We start from the raw sequence: 17,778 nt of genomic DNA, 5'->3' as shown, positions 1-17,778 counted from the left end.
AAATGGTATATCTTCACTTGAGCAACAATTTGGTACAAAAAAAATCATTAAAGAAGATCAGGGAGATACTTTATTGCTGAAATAAGACTCGAATGAGAGATATCTAATGTAAGTTGCTTGAGTCGCAAACTTACCCAACCTCAGATTGCTTATTGGAGCAGTTTTCTATAAAGATCTTTGTTGGTAGTTATTTTTAGTATATAGAACCAAGTTCGATGAGTCATATATGAATTATTGCAACTTTAAAAGTTAGGCAACCTCATTAACAATCAACTCTTTAAATTATATATTTTATATTATTACGAGAATTATGTCAACAATTTAATAACTTATTTATCAACAACTACTTAAAAAACACGATGTGAATTCAGTTAAACAACACCCACCTTTAAAAATTTAAATTGTTTTTTTATTAAATTTATATATATTTCCAAATGAAAGATAATATGTAAAAGAAAACAAACTTTAATAAATTAACAATAATATATTTCAACATTTAAATGCGTCAATCAATTAATTCAATGAAAATCATCGAGAGAATGTAAAAGCGCGTTTTCGTCCGTTTTATATCATCATGGTTGGTAAAAGTTAATCGTGTGTGTTTAATATATTAACCGCTATATATTAATATTATCATATAAACATACAAATTTCTACTATGTATACAATTCTACGTACGTACGGGTGGTTTAATTAATTTTCTTTATTAAAACCAAAAGAAACGAATAATAATATACAATAATGCGAAAATGGTTTTGCGATTATGACTATGATCTTTTAATTCTTATCTTTTAAAAATCGTTGGTCCAATTCCGACTTATTTAGGAAGAATTATGTAATAAATAAACGAATCGTAATGAGAAAAAAGGAAATTTAACGTTTTAAAAAATAACGTTGAGATTTTTTTTAGAATAATACGTTTTACGCTTACCTAAACGTTTTTTAGCATTATAATCTAAAAAAATCGTTTTCTCCTTTCTATTGCCTTCTTCCATTCGTTATTATCCTCTCCCTACTTTCTTCTCTGTGTACAGAATTTCTTCTTGGTGGTGATGAACCATTCATCTTCTTCCTTGATCTCTTATATTTGGCCATATCTTCGCCGAATACATCACCCGTTCTTAAAGCTGAGATCAAATCATCAAATTCACCTTTGGTGTCGTTCGTACTGTTTCTCTTATTTTTATTGATGGTTGATAAAATTCCTTCGCGACTATGTTTTCTCTCAAGCGTTAATTTTTTTAATTCCGCTTCTTGTTTAGCGCGTTTCTCCTCTTCTTCTTGCTTCTTTTTCAAGTTTTCATTATCTTGTTTAGCTTCTTGTAACGATGATAGGAATGTATCGAAAATTCCGAAAAATTCGTCTGGTTGAATTTGAGCTGGATCTTCACCAAATAATCTTACAGCTCTATCAAATCGAGTCTAAAAAAAGAGACATTAAAAAAAAACGTTGTGATTAAAAATGGAAATTTTACTTTCATATCTTGATATTGATCTTCAATTTCCGCTAAACGACATGTTGCTGTTGCTTGAAATTCTCTCATAACAGGAACAAATTTATCATTGGCCAGTGGACTTTGAGTTCGATGAAATTCGATTTCTTTGGCAACATCTTTCAATCCCGCTCTTAATTGAGCCATATCTTTGCTTAGTTCGCCCAAAGATACTTTTGATGCATCTCGAACGTGAGGGACGTCATCATCTAATCTCATAACGTCCTTGAACTACAAAAAAAAGAATAAAATTAGGAATGAAAAGAAATGTTTTGTTAAATTTATTACTTTTTTCTCAAGGATTTGAACTAAATAATGCAATAAAGTTGTTCCTTTTGCAGCGCTTGATTTTGTGTCAGCCAATCGATTCAAAGAGGCCAATCTAAAACCGTGCGCATTTCCTCGAGCTCCTCTATTCATATAGTTGCCTAAAGCTAAAACGACTTCTAAAAGTCTACGAAGTCTTCGAGATCGCGAAACTTCTCGCGACGCCTCCATAACTCCTTGTATTCTTGGGGTGATTTCGTTGAGGGTTATTTGGAAACGTTTCTTATAGTGTAGGCTTCTTAATCTTTGTTCGTAATGTGGCACTCTAAATTAAAAGGAAATGAGGAATTAATTTTTTTTATAAAATGTATTTTAAAATAATGATTTGTTACTTTGAAATTTCGTAAAGGAACCTATCAGCTCTGGCTAAAGAATCAATTTCGTCGCTGTGTTCTTCTAAAAGAGCTGCTTCTTCGGGACTAGGAGTGAATTTTAAGAGTTGTTCAACCATATCGATGGGTAATTGTTCTTTACTATCCATGCTTAAAATAGCTTTGGTGATATCTTCGTCGGACATTTTTAGTTTTGATAGGAGGATTGTACAATTTTGGGCTCTTCGACCATCGATCACTGAAAGAACTTTGGTTTTTCCTTTACCTAAGTTGCGTAAATCTTCAATAGAACCTTCATTCTAGAAATTGAAAGTAATTAAATGATTTATTATGAACTTTTTTGTTGATACAATCCCAGTTGACTTTTAAGTAAAACATATTTATCATTACACATTGAAGAACAAATAAAAAGTTTGCAATTAAAAGCCAATAGAAGACCAAGAAAAAATTTCCCCACTAAAAGTTGAAAACATATAACGTGTCGGAATAATGCAAGATGTGGTACTCCACCTTTCTCAAACAGTGTAGAGATATATAGTTTAGCCATTGCATTGAGTGATTTAAGCTGATGAAATGAACAATGTTGTTTGATGGAATAAATAATTAGAAAGAGAACATCTTGAATGTTCCTTTTGTTTTTTTAATCTATCGTATCAATCAGGGGTCAAAAAAAGTTCACCAAAAAGGTAAGAATTCATGCAATGTCGCTAAAAACTCGTTATGCAACCATGTCACCTAACTGTAATGCGAAAATACAAGTTAACGAACAAAAGTTACTTTGACCACTCTACCTCTATAGTTTTCAAAAAAATAAAGTCAAATGATGCAATTAGCGGATATAGCGACCTACCCGGTTACTTTAAGACTAAGCGGTAATAACACCGTTGGGTTTGTCTCAGCTTATCTGCTTTGGTTCAAGAGGTCTGTAGTTCCAAACAGTTTTGAACCTTTCTGCACATACATATTGCATATTATACGTATGCGCAGAAAGGTTCAGAACTGTTCGGAACTACAGAATTTTTGAACCAAAACAGGAATATTTTCATTCTGATATTGAATACGATAATCTTAATGTGATATCATTATGCATAAGTAAATAATTGCCTCTCTATATAAACAATTAAAAATATGTGGTTCAACTTAACGAGCTGTTTACCATGCTTAGATAGAGACACCTGTATTATAAGGCAATGAAAAGAGAATCCAAAGAAACGCTCATTAGGTATAGTTATTGTCACATAACAGAAACTGGTTGAGGTTTCTGTGCGAAAACTCATCTCCCTAACCTTGAAGATAACATCGTTTAAATTTACAAACCAACACCTTAACAAGTGATATATAATTTCAAATATTTTAGAAGGACCACTCTAATATTGGGGTATGTCTAAGTACGAAATGGTAGAGTGCCACAAAGAGAAACATAACCTTTGCGTGCATAAATCTGAGGCCTCATGTGCATGAAAGAGACTTTGAAACATCCTGATATGATTTAAGAGATTATATCCATCAACAAACCTATAGGGTTGAAGATGGATGTGGATGATAACAATGATATTAGCGGGTAACACTCTAAAGAAATAACAACAGAGATGGTAATGAAGCTAGAGATTGAGAGAAATAAATATGTTTTCAAAAAAAATCATATTAGTCACATTTAAATATGATATTTAACTTACAGCAACTCCGTTTTTCTGATAAGCACAAAACAATTTATCGATACAATCCAACTCCATAGCATTATACAATTTAGTATCATCCAATTCACTCCAAATAGTTCCATTAACCTTAGTCTCTGGAAGTTTGGACCAATTAAAACTTTTCAAAGGATTAGAAGGTTGAGGTACGTTCTTTTTTGGTACTTCAATTTTCAATGCTTCTGTTGGTGGTGCCATAGGTGCGCAAGGTGGTGGTGGAGGGCCGGGAGCTGGAGGAGGAGGTGGTGCCAATGGTGGTGGAGGAGGAACTGGTTTGATTTCCGAAAATTCTAATTTTGAAACATTCTCCGCGTTTGGTTTTAATCCAATCATTTTGGCATCGTCTGGGATACTTCCGGAGTTAACGATTTGTTCTAATCGGTGTCTTTCGCCGCGTTCACAAGTGACTTGTCGGTCTAAATCGGCGGCGCGGTATTCCATTTCTCCTAATCGTTGTTTGGTTTCAATGTGAGCTGCGGTTTCTTTTTCGAGACGTTCTTTTATCCGAACCAAACTCGATTCGATGTCCTCTTTTTCTTGGGTTCTTTGGTCGAGTTCTTGTTCTTTTTTTGCTAGTCGATTCGACATTTCGGTGTTTTCTTTTTCTAGTTCTTCGGCTTTCTTACGAGCTGCAACTAATTCTTCTTCTTTAGCTAAAAGGTGGACGATTTCTTTAACGTTTATGTTAATCGGGGCAACATCCGGGTCTTTTATGACGAGTTTTGTTTTATCCGATGTATCGGTTTGCTGAAGTACTATTTGTTGGACGATTCTATCAAAAAGTAACCAATGTTGTGGATGAGAACCGTAATCTAAAGGCATTAAAATGCAATGTCTCAATAATGAGAGTAGGTGAGGATAAGCTGACGTATGGCTTAATTTTTTTCTTAAAAGTTCGAACATCGCCGTGGCGCTTTTAGTATCAACGTGTTCTTTTTCGAATTTCCTCGCTAATTCTTTTTCGTCTTCGTTTCGCACCATTTCAAAGAAATCCAAATGTCTATCCAACGTTTCGTTTTCATGGCCACGCAATTTATCGATAACGGGTTGTATGCCTAACATTAAAAGTTCGTATCGGAGGTGTAACCTAAATTCTAAATTTTCTTGGCCTAAACCATAATTGAGCACGGCGTTTACAAACGACATTATGGCAGTTTTTAAATTAACCTCGTCCCTGTAAATCCCAGTCGATCGATCCAAATCGTTGATTATCCCTTGAAACCTCGTCCTTTCGAATGCAAATTTTTGATAATGTTCCATCGCGTCCAATACTTTTTTATGACCACCAGAAACCAAACAAACAGCACCTAATATTTCTAAGGCCGCTATTTTAGTCTTTATATTTTCAGTACTAAGCGATTGAGCAATTATGTTTATACTGGTTGGATGAGCTAAAACATGGGCTCTTCCAGTCTGGAAAAAATATCAAAACAATATTTATGAATACTAATTATAAAACTTGATGAAAGAAGTGTTTACTTACAGAATTGTTCATTAAAGCTTTGACACAACCAATGATGCTGGTGTGAATGGTGCTTTGGGCGGTAAAATAATCCATTTTTTGCAGAAATATTAAAAGAGCAGGAAGTCCTTCCAATTCCATAAATCGTAATACAAAACTATTTGTTGATGTTCTCAATGCTGTTTTTAATCCGTCTATTTGTTTTGTTCTTGTTCTAACTTCCTCGTCTGTATTTACTTCTGGGTATCCCATCTATAATAATAAAAGTAAGTTAGATTTCTCTTCAACATAACTGCGGTAATACGCGATTAAGTTTTTTGTTTATTAAACACTAATACTCTTTAATTATCATTTAGAAATCTCTTCATACACTTGATACAATCTCTGACTTCAACCCTTTCTCTTTTACTTCAATTATATTTATCAATAAACAAAAAACTTAATTCTGTTTAATTTTTTGATTTTACCTCCGCAAGAGTTTTCAGTCTATCGATGTAGTGTTCTGGAGCATGAGACTCGTCAACCGTATCTTCTCCTTTTCTAGAGCAATAAATCTGCCACTTTTTCTGTTGCGGAAGGTTCAGCATCGCGGTTTTATTTGGTGCCGTCAGGTCGAGTTCTTCCTGCAATTATAAAGTCTAGGATCAATCATCGGTGCATTTCAGGAATCTCATCGATCGATTTTTTTTTAATCCGGGTGAGAACAAATGGGAGAGGAAACGGTTGAGATACCAATCAGGAGATAATGCGGAAAATTGGTCGCATAATATAATAATAGACATCAGTTCTGGTTATCTCTAACTAACAAAAATCTAGCTTATTTTTTGCAAGTAAAAGGAATTGTAGCTGAACTTAGAAACACAGCTGCACACAATCTGTAATCTCAATTATAAACCTTTATAGATCATCGTAAAATGTCCAATAAAACTCATAATTAAACGTTAAATTGAAGTGCGCAAGTTCATATCGACGGGGACATAAAATAGTGGAGCTTAGATCGTACTCCCCACACATTGCCTCGTATCCTTAATGGCCAAGAGATAAAATAAGTCCAACGCGAAGACGTCTAATATATTACTAACCCATTTACGAGAGCACAACCAGGGAGAATTTATGCGTTAGAGATTAATTCCCCGTTCATATCGATGATCGATTTATTACAATTCTTAAATAGAACCGATTCAAATTGAAACAAGTTACTATAAACTCATTATTTATCGCTATTTACTCCCGGTCTTTTAGATCTTTATCATTCGACTGAAAAATTTCTTTTAATAACCATAAATTAGTATTTATTAAATGACAAAAAGCATTTTAACCGATATTTACAGCTAGAAAAGCCATCTGCCATTTTTAAAGTACAGTTTTAATCCGCAAAGATACCGTGAAGTGGAAAATCGACGGATATGTTTGCTAATGTAGCAAGCATACTGTTATGTTGATATTATAACCGATTGAAAGACGGGCATTAACTGTTTATAGTAGAATAAGTGTGAAATCGATCTACGCCGGTTTGACTGATCGATTCAATCCCAATTTGTGCTTTACAGCTGTTCAATTTTAAACTATTTTATATAAACAAAAATACACCCGTGTGACAATAGCAATAAACTTCTCAGCAACAAATTTTTAACCTTGTTTTTTCACCTACTCTTCAAGTCGAGATCTTCGTTGTCTTTAGAAATAGCTTAATAAATACATCAAAAAAGCTTGAAATTTTCTTCATCTACCTCAAAATTATCAAATTTCAAGTCCGTGTGCAGCCATTATGGAATTAAAAAAAGTTTCATCCATTTGTAAAGTACACATTACAGAATCGGTATAGCTTAACTTTTCTTAATACAACTCTTTTATTTGGTAGGAACAAAAAAGTAAAGCATATAGGAAATTTTCTGCCGTATGCAGTGGTATATAAGTTTAGTAGATCATATATGGTTGCACAGGCATGATGTTAATGACGGTTACGATGGTGAAACCATTTATATACGGCAATTATACGCGGTTTTTGGTGGAGAAAGTACTTGTGCAATCATGACACCGACCAAATTGATATATCACTGCATAGAGCGGAAAATTTCTTACAAGTTGTATATGGTCACAGAGTTTTGTGCATATCATATAAGAAAGTTATGACGCCGTAAACATTTACATACGGCAATTATACGCGGTTTTGTATATAAGCTTTTGGGGAGAAAGTGCTTGTACAACCATGCGATCTACTAAAGTTATATACCACTGCATAGAGCGGGAAATTTCTTATGGATTATATATGGTCATGGAGTTTTGTCCATATCATATAAGAAAGTTATGACGCCGTAAACATTTACATATGGCGATTATACGAGGTTTTTGCAGCTTTTGGAGGGAAATGCTTGTGCAACCATGTAATCTACTAAAGTTATATACCACTGTATAGAGCGAAAAATTTCCTACACATTCTATATGGTCATGGAGTTTTGTGCATATCATATAATAAAGTTATGACGCCGTAAACATTTACATACGGCAATTATACGCGGTTTTTGAAGTTTTTGGGGGCAAAATTCTTGTGCAACCTTGCGATCTATTAAAGTTATATACCACTGCATAGAGCGGAAAATTTCTTATGGATTGTATATGGTTGCGGAGTTTTGTTCATATCATATAAGAAAGTTTAAACATTTACTTACGGCAATTATACGCGGTTTTTGCAGCTTTTGGAGGGAAATGTTTGTGCAACCATGCGGTCTACTAAAGTTATATACCACTGCATAGAGCGGAAAATTTCCTACACATTCTATATGGTCACGGAGTTTTGTCCGTATCATATATATAAAAGTTATGACGCCGTAAACATTTACATTCGGAAATTATACGCGGTTTTTGCAGCTTTTGGGGGGAATATTCTTGTGCAACTTTGCGATCTACTAAAGTTATATACCATTGTATAGAGTGGAAAATTTACTATACTTTCCATATGGTCACGGAGTTTTGTCCGTGTCATATAAGAAAGTTATGACGCCGTAAACATTTATATACAGCAATTATACGCGGTTTTTGCAGTTTTTGGGGGGGAAATGGTTATGCAACCATGCGATCTACTAAAATTATATACCACTGCATAGAGCAGAAAATTTCCTATAGCTTCTATATGATCTCGGAGTTTTGTCCGTATCATATAAAAAAGTTATGATGTAAACATTTCCATACGGCAATTATACGTGGTTTGTCCAGAGTTTGTGGGGAAACTACTTATACAGCCATGAGACCTATTAATGTTATATACCACTATATAGAGCGGGAAATTTCCTATAGATTCTATATGATATTTAAGTTTTGTTCGTGTCATATAAGAAAGTTATGACGCCGTAAATATTTACATACGGAAATTATATGCGGTCTTTGCAGCTTTTGGGGGGAAAATTCTTGTGCAACCTTGCGATCTACTAAAGTTATATACCATTGCATAGAGTGGAAAATTTACTATACTTTCCATATGGTCACGGAGTTTTGTCCGTGTAATATAAGAAAGTTATGACGCCGTAAACATTTATATACAGCAATTATACGCGGTTTTTGCAGTTTTTGGGGGGAAATGTTTGTGCAACCATGCGATCTACTAAAGTTATATACCACTGCATAGAGCGGAAAATTTCCTACTCATTTTATATGATCACGGAGTTTTGCCCGTATCATATAAGAAAGTTATGTCGCCGTAAACATTTACATTCGGAAATTATATGCGGTCTTTGCAGTTTTTGGGGGGAAAATTCTTGTGCAACCTTGCGATCTACTAAAGTTATATACCATTGTATAGAGTGGAAAATTTACTATACTTTCCATATGGTCACTGAGTTTTGTCCGTGTAATATAAGAACGTTATGACGCCGTAAACATCTACATACAGAAATTATACGCGGTTTTTGCAGTTTTTGGGGGGGAAATGGTTATGCAACCATGCGATCTACTACAATTATATACCACTGCATAGAGCACAAAATTTCCTATAGATTCTATATGATCTCGGAGTTTCGTCCGTATCATATAAAAAAGTTATGATGTCGTAAACATTTCCATACGGCACTTATACGTGATTTGTACAGTTCTTGTGGGATCCATGGGATCTACTAAAGGTATATACCACTATATAGAGCCGAAAATTTCCTATAGATTTTATATGATCTCGGAGTTTTGTTTGTATCATATAATAAATTTATTATCCCAAAAGTGATTTAATTCGCTCCAAAAGCAAGTCGGTGTGCGAACTTCATTTTACAAAAAGAAATGGTTTTAAAATCTTGTATTTGATTTTTGTTATGCACCCATAGAAAGACCAGAAAATTTCCTATATGATTGATTCTGCGTTACTTTTTTGTTCTTACTAAATAAAAGAGTTGTATAGAGAAAGATTAATCTACCAGTTCTAAGTGTTTGGTGTTTATTAGCTGTATTTTCTGGTTGACGCCGATAGATATTAACCGAACAAAATTCAGATAGCTCAAACTGTGTTCTTTTCAAATTGATAAAGCTTTCTTTTATATTCCGTTCCACAACGGCTGCACATGGGCTTGAAATCTTGTAGCATTCATAAATAAAGAGAATGACATAAAGCTTTGTCTGGATTTAATGAAAAAAAAATATATATATAAACTCAGATATACACGGTTGAAATAGTCGAAGTTAGGTTCGCGTGCGATCTTCAGGAATGTCTTTAGAGCTTCGAGCAATTCTCGGAAACCACAATCGTTAATTACGTCCAATAGAGATCGAGACGATAATGGTAAAGACCGGCGTGATGAAATCGAGAGCGCATGCCTTCCTTTAGCTTCTGCACACAGCTCGGACCACTGCTGTTGCTGTTGCTATCTTCAAACGACTAATTGCGCGATATTTCTTGTGCAGCTAACGCATTTGTCGTACACCTTATCTAGAAGCTTCTTTGCCCCGGAATAACAACAATGTAACGAAGACGGAATAAGGAAGTGTTTTGTATTGAGTTTCTATTTGAGATGTGCTTAAATTAAAGTACGTATTCAAGAAAATAATTAGATGAGTTTATAAGAAGTTTCTTATTTCTTTGGCTTTCGAATGTTTAAAACATCGAAATCGTATAAGAAATCGACCGCTACTTATAAAGTGATTTATTACTTGGATAAAAGATGACGAAGTGTCAATCAAGAAGGTCTCGATGGAAAAATTCGAGAAAGTTATGAAAATACCAAACATCTCAAGCGCGCCAATAAACTATTCAGAACGAGTCTCGCGTGGTTTTATGACGTTTTCTCTATTTATTTATGCCTTAGATTCCGCTTGTATACTAGTACTGTTATTAAAATCTAATTACTGCCTAATTTAGTATTTAATGGCCGACAATTTCTTCTTACTCGCTATGGCAGGTAATAATTTCCGCGATCGCGGTTATATTTAAGCTTTTCACGACTACTTCCATTATTTTAAATTTTGCAATTATGTCCCTCGAGAATATATATAAATTCTTTTCTTATGTCTTAATGAGTCTTAGTCCATTAAGTTGATAATTATTTAAATCATAACTATAAATCTTAACGGTTATGAAATCTAACTTTTTTATGATTTTAAAACAAATTAATTAATAATTATTTTTTATAAACTTTAAAAAAATAGAAAAATAATTAAATCATGAAACAAGAAGAGTTCTCAAGCATCTTTTGCAGAGATTAATAGTCCATCCGACAGACCAGGAACGAACGAGGAAGAACTTGATTCTGCAACGCGATGGAAAGTGAATGGACCAGAACGATCCTCGTCGGCCACATAATGCGTGGTTTATTGAGTCCATCGTAATGATGCATTGCAACGGTCCCGTTTGCCGGACGAAGGAATCCGTTACGTTCGTTGGTCCATAATGTACTAAATCGAACACCCAACAAACCGTTTTCTTTCCATTAAATTAAAAAAACTTACCACAAGTTCTGCAAATTTTGCATCTAATTCATCCGGTGGTGGCATTGGTTGTGTTGGTGTTAATGCTTGTAACGTTAATGTTCCACTATTTTCAACCACACAATAAGTTATTTCAGGTGGTTCGTCATCCTAGAACAAAAAAGAAGAAAAAAAATTAAAAAGGAAATTTGATTCTGAAAGGGAAGTAGTTTGTTCTTGAGTGCAGGTGAACTGGATAAGCTTTAAGAGGCTATGCTGTAACATGAATAGTATGCGGCAGAGAACATTATAATGGCTCAATTTCACTTTTTACGGGTGAGATCAAGGTTGCCGTCTTTAAGCGTGGCGTAAGATGGCGCTTTCCGCTTCTTTCTTGACCCGGAGTACTCTGATGGGATCGGTTCGTTCAAGGAAAAGATCACGGTTTCTCGCTCGTTTATCTTTACTTTTACCCGACGACGATGAGGCAATTCATCAGATTACCTCAGATTAAAAGAGTTATTTATAGGTTGTTTAGTTTTCACACAATAAACACATTTTTTCTCTGTAGAACAAATCGCTTTTTATCCAGTTGACCTATAATTTTAAATCGAAACTAATCGTTTTTTGACTATTCTTTAAATTAATTATTACTAATCATTTTGATTGTTAAATAAATCTTTTGAAACAATAGTTCGTCATCATCGCTTAAGTCATCCATTTTAAATTGGTCAAGGAGAAATCGAAAAATATATCAATACTTTTTTATTGAATTCATATGAAAGTTATTAAGAAAATTGCCGCGAGTAAATTCCAGTAGCGAGTACGACAAATGTAGTAGATGTGTCCCAAGTCATTCGCTTTTGATCGTGTTATTCTTCTTGGTTTATTTCATTTTGCTAGTTTTGTTGTGTGATTGGATTGGAGGTATTTACAAAAAGGATAACTAGTAGTTTATTTCCTCTTTACCAGAAGAATGTCAAACAGGAAATCATTACTTTAGTTTCCTCGAAGGTTTTTTTAAACATAAATTTCTTATATGTGGTTGTTGGAATTATTGGCTAGTATGAATCATTTGAAATACTATGATTCTGTTATTTCAAGGATATCAAGGAATCTATTAATGTGGAAATTGTTTACCAGATTAATTAGTCGAGATATTATCAGAACCATAAATAGGATTTTTAAAGTACTTTATTACACAGCTCCCGAATGGAACTGGCACCACCAATGTATATATGGAAAAGATCTCGAGAACCTAAGACTCAAGGCACAACATTCGAATAACATTAAAGTATCATGAAGCAATACAAGTTTCAACAGTGCAGATTAATTCAAGCATATTCACAAAACATCTTATTAATAATGGGAAAAACTCGAGACTGTTTTCAGTATGTTCAGTTCGAGGAGAAATTTCTTGTGGTTGTCCCACTCTATCATTCTTAGGAAAAAATTGTAGCTACATTCATTTTGCGAATTCTTCTTGAAAATCGCTATACACTTCCGGAAAGTATTTGCAAACATTGCTCGTTCCACCATCGGTACAACCAAGTATTAACTAGAACTGAGATCTGCGTTTCTGTATAGTCTACAAATCATTTAAGAAATTGTGAGAAACCTCAGCTGAATAAAGATTTTTTTCAACTTGGATCTATGATCTATCTCCCATGTTAAATTTTCATGATTTGTTCATGAATAATCGATATATTTACCAGTCTTGTTGAGGTTTTCATCCCAATTCACACCGTTTGGGTTGGGTTCAAGATCGTGGTACTCCAAAGGCTGCACCACAGCCTTACCACAGAATACTCAACTTATTTTGGACGAGAGTGAAGGAAGGTAAAAGCTTGATAGAAAAATCAAGTACATGATTAGCATGTACTTGACGAGTATTTTAAGAATTCTCTATTTCGACCTGGAAATGAAGCTTTACCACATGAAAAACATTTAGACCCTTTCTAATGCTGATAAAATTACTCGTGTGCGAGCTGAAGAAGTGTTGTAAGAAATGACGAACCTAAACCATAATATTGTGTTCTTTAAATCGGCTGAACCTATATAAAAATCCCTATGAACTTATAGATTACACTCATATATTTTTAATCATCAAACTTTTCTTATTTAGATATGTAGGAGAATTTTGTCGTAGATAATGTCGTCCTCCGTATCATAACATCTGGTTACTTGCAGCAAAATGATGCTCCACCATATTATTCCTTAGCGGTTTGAGATTACCTGTATGAACCAACTAGTAGACATTGGATTGAAAGAAGTGGCCTGGACTTGGCTCTTTGTCATTTTAGGCTACGATATACACTCAAAACCGAATGTTTGATACAAGACTTACTGACATTTAAGGAACGGATTGTTTCTGTTGAATGAAAAGACGTGGATTAAGAACCAAGGAGTACAAGTTGAAGCACTGCAATCGTTTTATTTGAACTTGTATACATAGTGTGTAATGTTATCATATTCAAATAAGTCGAAACTTCGCGTTGGTCCATCTCGAAGATGTAATGTTCAGCGAGAATTAAGAATTGCACCTAAGACAAGAGATATACGAAAGAGTACAACTGCTCAAAGTATGGTTTTCATCTAAAAAGTGATCTTTCATCTAATAACTCAAGAAAATATGCATTACTTCAATTACAGAGCCAGTACATTTATTGTATCTCCATCCCTTTTAAGATTGAATGTTGAAATTGCCAATGAATAATAGAGTCCAGTCAGGGTATGGAACTACCCAAAACCTAATTCACTCTGAGTTGATATTCAAGAAAGATGAGATGAATGTCATTCCGAACACTTCATGTTGTAGAATTACCTTGAATACGACGGTTGAAAGATCCGAAGATCTTGGGGTTGCACAAAAACGGCGTGCCATTTTAAGACACTACCTGTAGTTAGGGTTTTTATATATTATGGAACTATGTTAGACGCTCAAGATAGGTTCCTTAAAAAAAAGGCTCCATTGTGGCCCACGATCACTGTCTCTTGAAGAGTATTTGTAATCGGCATCATGGGATTTTACATCAAAATAAAACAGGAAAACTTTATTAGCTTAGTGTAAGGTTGACTAGTGGACAAGAAAATTAAGTGTTCCGACATTATTATATTGGCAGAAGCGGGACATTACACCAAGAGACGAAGTATAAGGACCGAAACTACACAGGATTAAAATATTATAGGCACTTACGAAATATATTATGTTGAACGAAATCATCAAGTATAGAAAAAAAAATCAAGTGCAGAAACAACATATTGTCACCTAAGAATTATTTTGAAACAAATTCCTTACGTCTATATTGAAGTAATTTGGATTTAAACTGCATTTTGATGTTTATCTTATACATAAAAAGTTGTGAAAACACATTAACTGCACAAATGAGTGAGCCATGTCGGTGTGAAGAAAACCGCGTTGACAATGAAAATGATGCTAATTTTATACAAAGTGTTTTTTTATTGTTATTACTTATTTCATAGTAAATTAACAATAATTGGTATTATTACAGTTGATAAAATTTTTGGTCAATTTATGGCATGTATTGATTTAATATCTTTTTTCTTTACATCCAATAATAGCTTTTTGAAATGCATTTTACATGATTAATAAAGTAGTCTATATTAATATTACTATTGGATCTATTGCGTTGATTCCATTTACATCCAGTTTCATTCAGTCTAAAGATTGTCAAAATTCCATTGTTCCATTCCTTAATAACTTTAAACTTTTAAATAAGGAACTTCATTGTATATACATTTTTTGGTTAATGTTTGAAAATCAAAAAATCTGATGGTTTCATCTGCATTCATCATCATCATTAAGTTATACTGCCCACTGAGGGACATAAGCCTTTCCCATATCTTCCCACTTCCTCCTATCTTGTGCAACCTGAATCCAGATTCCAGCGGTTCTCTTCACGTCGTTTTTCCATCAGGTTGGTGGGCGTCCTCTGCTTCTGTGTGCATCCGCCCTTGATCTTCATTGCAATATCCTTTTTGTCCATCTACCGTCAGTTATTCAACAGCATCTTCAAACAGAGCTAGTTTTGAGTCTGATGATGTCGTTTGGAACTTAAACTCGAAGAGTTATTCCCAGCATTGACTTTTCCATTTCCGTTGCATCACTTAATGTTTTTCTTGGTCATCCTCAAAGTCTCTGATCCATATGTCAGTACAGAGAGAATACATTGGTTGAAAACTTTCCATTTTAGGCATATTGGAAGGCTAGATCTGAATACTATTCTTAATTTTCCAAACGCTGCCCATGTCAGGTCAATTTTTCTCATGTCCCAAATACTTGTAAGTGCCTACCTGTTCTATGCTATTGTTATTAATTTTGATGGAATAGCTCAGAATAAGGTTTGTTATATATTGGGTTTTTGTAGTGTTTTTTTTGTAAACTTACCTCTACTCCTGCCTGATACAGGTTTTGTAACATAGTTTGTGCTTGTGACATATTGTCTGCTATTAGAACAATGTCGTCAACGAAGCATAGGCTCTCCATCAATATTAATTCCGATGCAGTTCATTTGCATTAAAACAGGTTTTTTTTGTAGACGTGCTAATGGTAACCAGGTTCTTCAGTAATAACACTGGACTAAAAATTTCAATAAAGCGCATTTTTCTTTCTAGAAGACGTCTACTTCTTGGACGTTACTAAGTCCAGGTTCCGAGAATTTTTTGATGTATCTATTCTATTTGTGAATGATTTTTGATGAAATACTGCAGCTCAAGAAACATAATGCTATTCCTATTCTGGACAATTCTGATCCAATATAACTGTACATAATAAGGATGTGTTGGAGTTGGTACAAAGTAATTCTGACTCTGTTAGCTTAATATTACTCTTCTATAGTAGCTGGATATGGTACAATATAATACAATAAAAACGGTAGGGGTTGTAACTGCGTAGAATACAAAAGTGGATAAGGTTCAAAATAATTCTCAGGCGATAATGAAAATATGATGCGCAGAACCAAAGTATTACTTCAAGCAGCAAGTCATTAGAAGAAGAACCGAAATATTAGGAGATGGAATGTTATGGTCATAATATTAAGTGAAAGAAATCAGGAAACAAAACATTAGGCACAAACGTCCAATTGAGGACTACCAATAGTTCTCAATTTGTTATGTATAAAGTAGTGGAAACATATGGCGATTTTAATAAGCTCTTATTTAAATATGTCAAAATTTAAAATAGTCTCCTTATTAACATTGTTTCTTCCAAATTTCTCAAAATAAAAAGAACGATTGTTGTATCATACCAAAGCTAAAAGTATCCTCTTCAAAATGATATACAACACTTTGTCATTTTATTTTTAATTTAGAACCGGAACAGTGAACTTTGCAGATGTTGAGGAGGAAGTATTCTAGTACAAATGGATCTCATTTAACTTGTTGACTGGACATCGAGGATTCGAAGCATCTAATGGTGGAGGGAGAAGGAAAATTGAAACGCATTTGCAACTTGTCCGAGGAAGATGTTATTGTTTACTGTCAATAATGAACAACACAAAATATTAATCAAAAACTTAGATAGAAGTGAAAAATTTTAACGCATCATTTCATAAATACTAAATGTGTCGTAGCAATAAAATGTAATTTAATCCAATTTCTTAATAACTTTGTTATTAATAATCTTATTCAACAAGTCCTTTTATTGCTCTAATAAGTAAGGCGAGTTCATTTATGATCTACGTAATAGGTAATTAATCATTTGTCGTAATGAGTATTTAATTGCACTAAAACTTTACGTTTTACCAAAACCGATTTATCGTTTCTTATTAACTTTCTACAATTTGTCAATTAATACAAATCCATAAACCAACTAAAAGTTCCATATCAGAAACCCACATCACTAAAATATATTCGTTTTCTTTAAATTGCCTTAAACATTTTTTAAATTAGCGTTTACAACCAATAAACATTTTAAAATGATAATAACCATTATAAAAATTCTTTCCAATTTCCGATTAAAATTTTATTCCGCATCCCATCTGGTAAAGTACGAAATTAAAAGGTACGAAATTAAAATATTCACTGAATCGAAACCCAATCAACATTATACACAGCAAAGGAAAGTTTCATTATGCCATAACTTCTTGTCCCATAGTCGTCGTCGTCGATGACACACACACATACATATACACAGTTGGAGGAGATAAACACGCATCGATGTGCTTGGTTGTACCGCGGAGAAAAGAAGTAAAAGGGGAGAAAGTGGAACTGAATTATTAAGTGACCCCATCAAGATCGCCCCGAGGTGTTTGTTTCGATAATGACATGCTGGTTTCGCCGAAAATAACATCACGGACATGTATCCAATGTCTCGACACCTGGCCTTTAATTCCTCTAAATCTATCTAAGGATCTAAGAATTTATTCGTATGGCGCCGAACAAGTCATAAACCATTTTGAAAATTCATTTAAAATTACTTAAAGAGGCGTGGAATTCAATTAAGTCAAAACAGAATATGCTCAATTTATTAAAATCAAATAAATCATTTTAGAAAATATCAAGATTGATGATTAATTTGGTTAAAGAAAATATGTTATGTGGTTTTGAGTGAGTACTTAGAGGAAGGAAAA

General features: G+C 33.8%; 1 protein-coding gene across 3 annotated transcripts in view; it reads right to left on the bottom strand.

Annotated features, from left to right (window-relative positions):
* Nucleotides 1-464: 464 nt before the first annotated feature.
* Nucleotides 465-17,778, bottom strand: part of LOC111427592 (disheveled-associated activator of morphogenesis-like protein) — a 63,109-nt gene continuing 45,795 nt past the window's right edge. For all 3 annotated transcript variants that reach the window (XM_023062818.2, XM_023062826.2, XM_023062810.2), the window contains 8 exons: nt 11,231-11,359; nt 5,776-5,931; nt 5,330-5,560; nt 3,829-5,259; nt 2,153-2,451; nt 1,782-2,085; nt 1,476-1,724; nt 465-1,422 (listed from right to left, as the gene is read on the bottom strand). In XM_023062818.2, the coding sequence (XP_022918586.1) occupies nt 979-1,422; nt 1,476-1,724; nt 1,782-2,085; nt 2,153-2,451; nt 3,829-5,259; nt 5,330-5,560; nt 5,776-5,931; nt 11,231-11,359 (3,243 nt within the window). In that variant the 3' untranslated portion in view covers nt 465-978. The remainder of the gene's footprint in view (nt 1,423-1,475; nt 1,725-1,781; nt 2,086-2,152; nt 2,452-3,828; nt 5,260-5,329; nt 5,561-5,775; nt 5,932-11,230; nt 11,360-17,778) is intronic.

This window comes from Onthophagus taurus, chromosome 11, assembly GCF_036711975.1.
Source record: "Onthophagus taurus isolate NC chromosome 11, IU_Otau_3.0, whole genome shotgun sequence".
Classification (NCBI taxonomy): Eukaryota; Metazoa; Arthropoda; class Insecta; order Coleoptera; family Scarabaeidae; genus Onthophagus; species Onthophagus taurus.
This window is presented reverse-complemented; position numbering and strand designations above follow the sequence as displayed.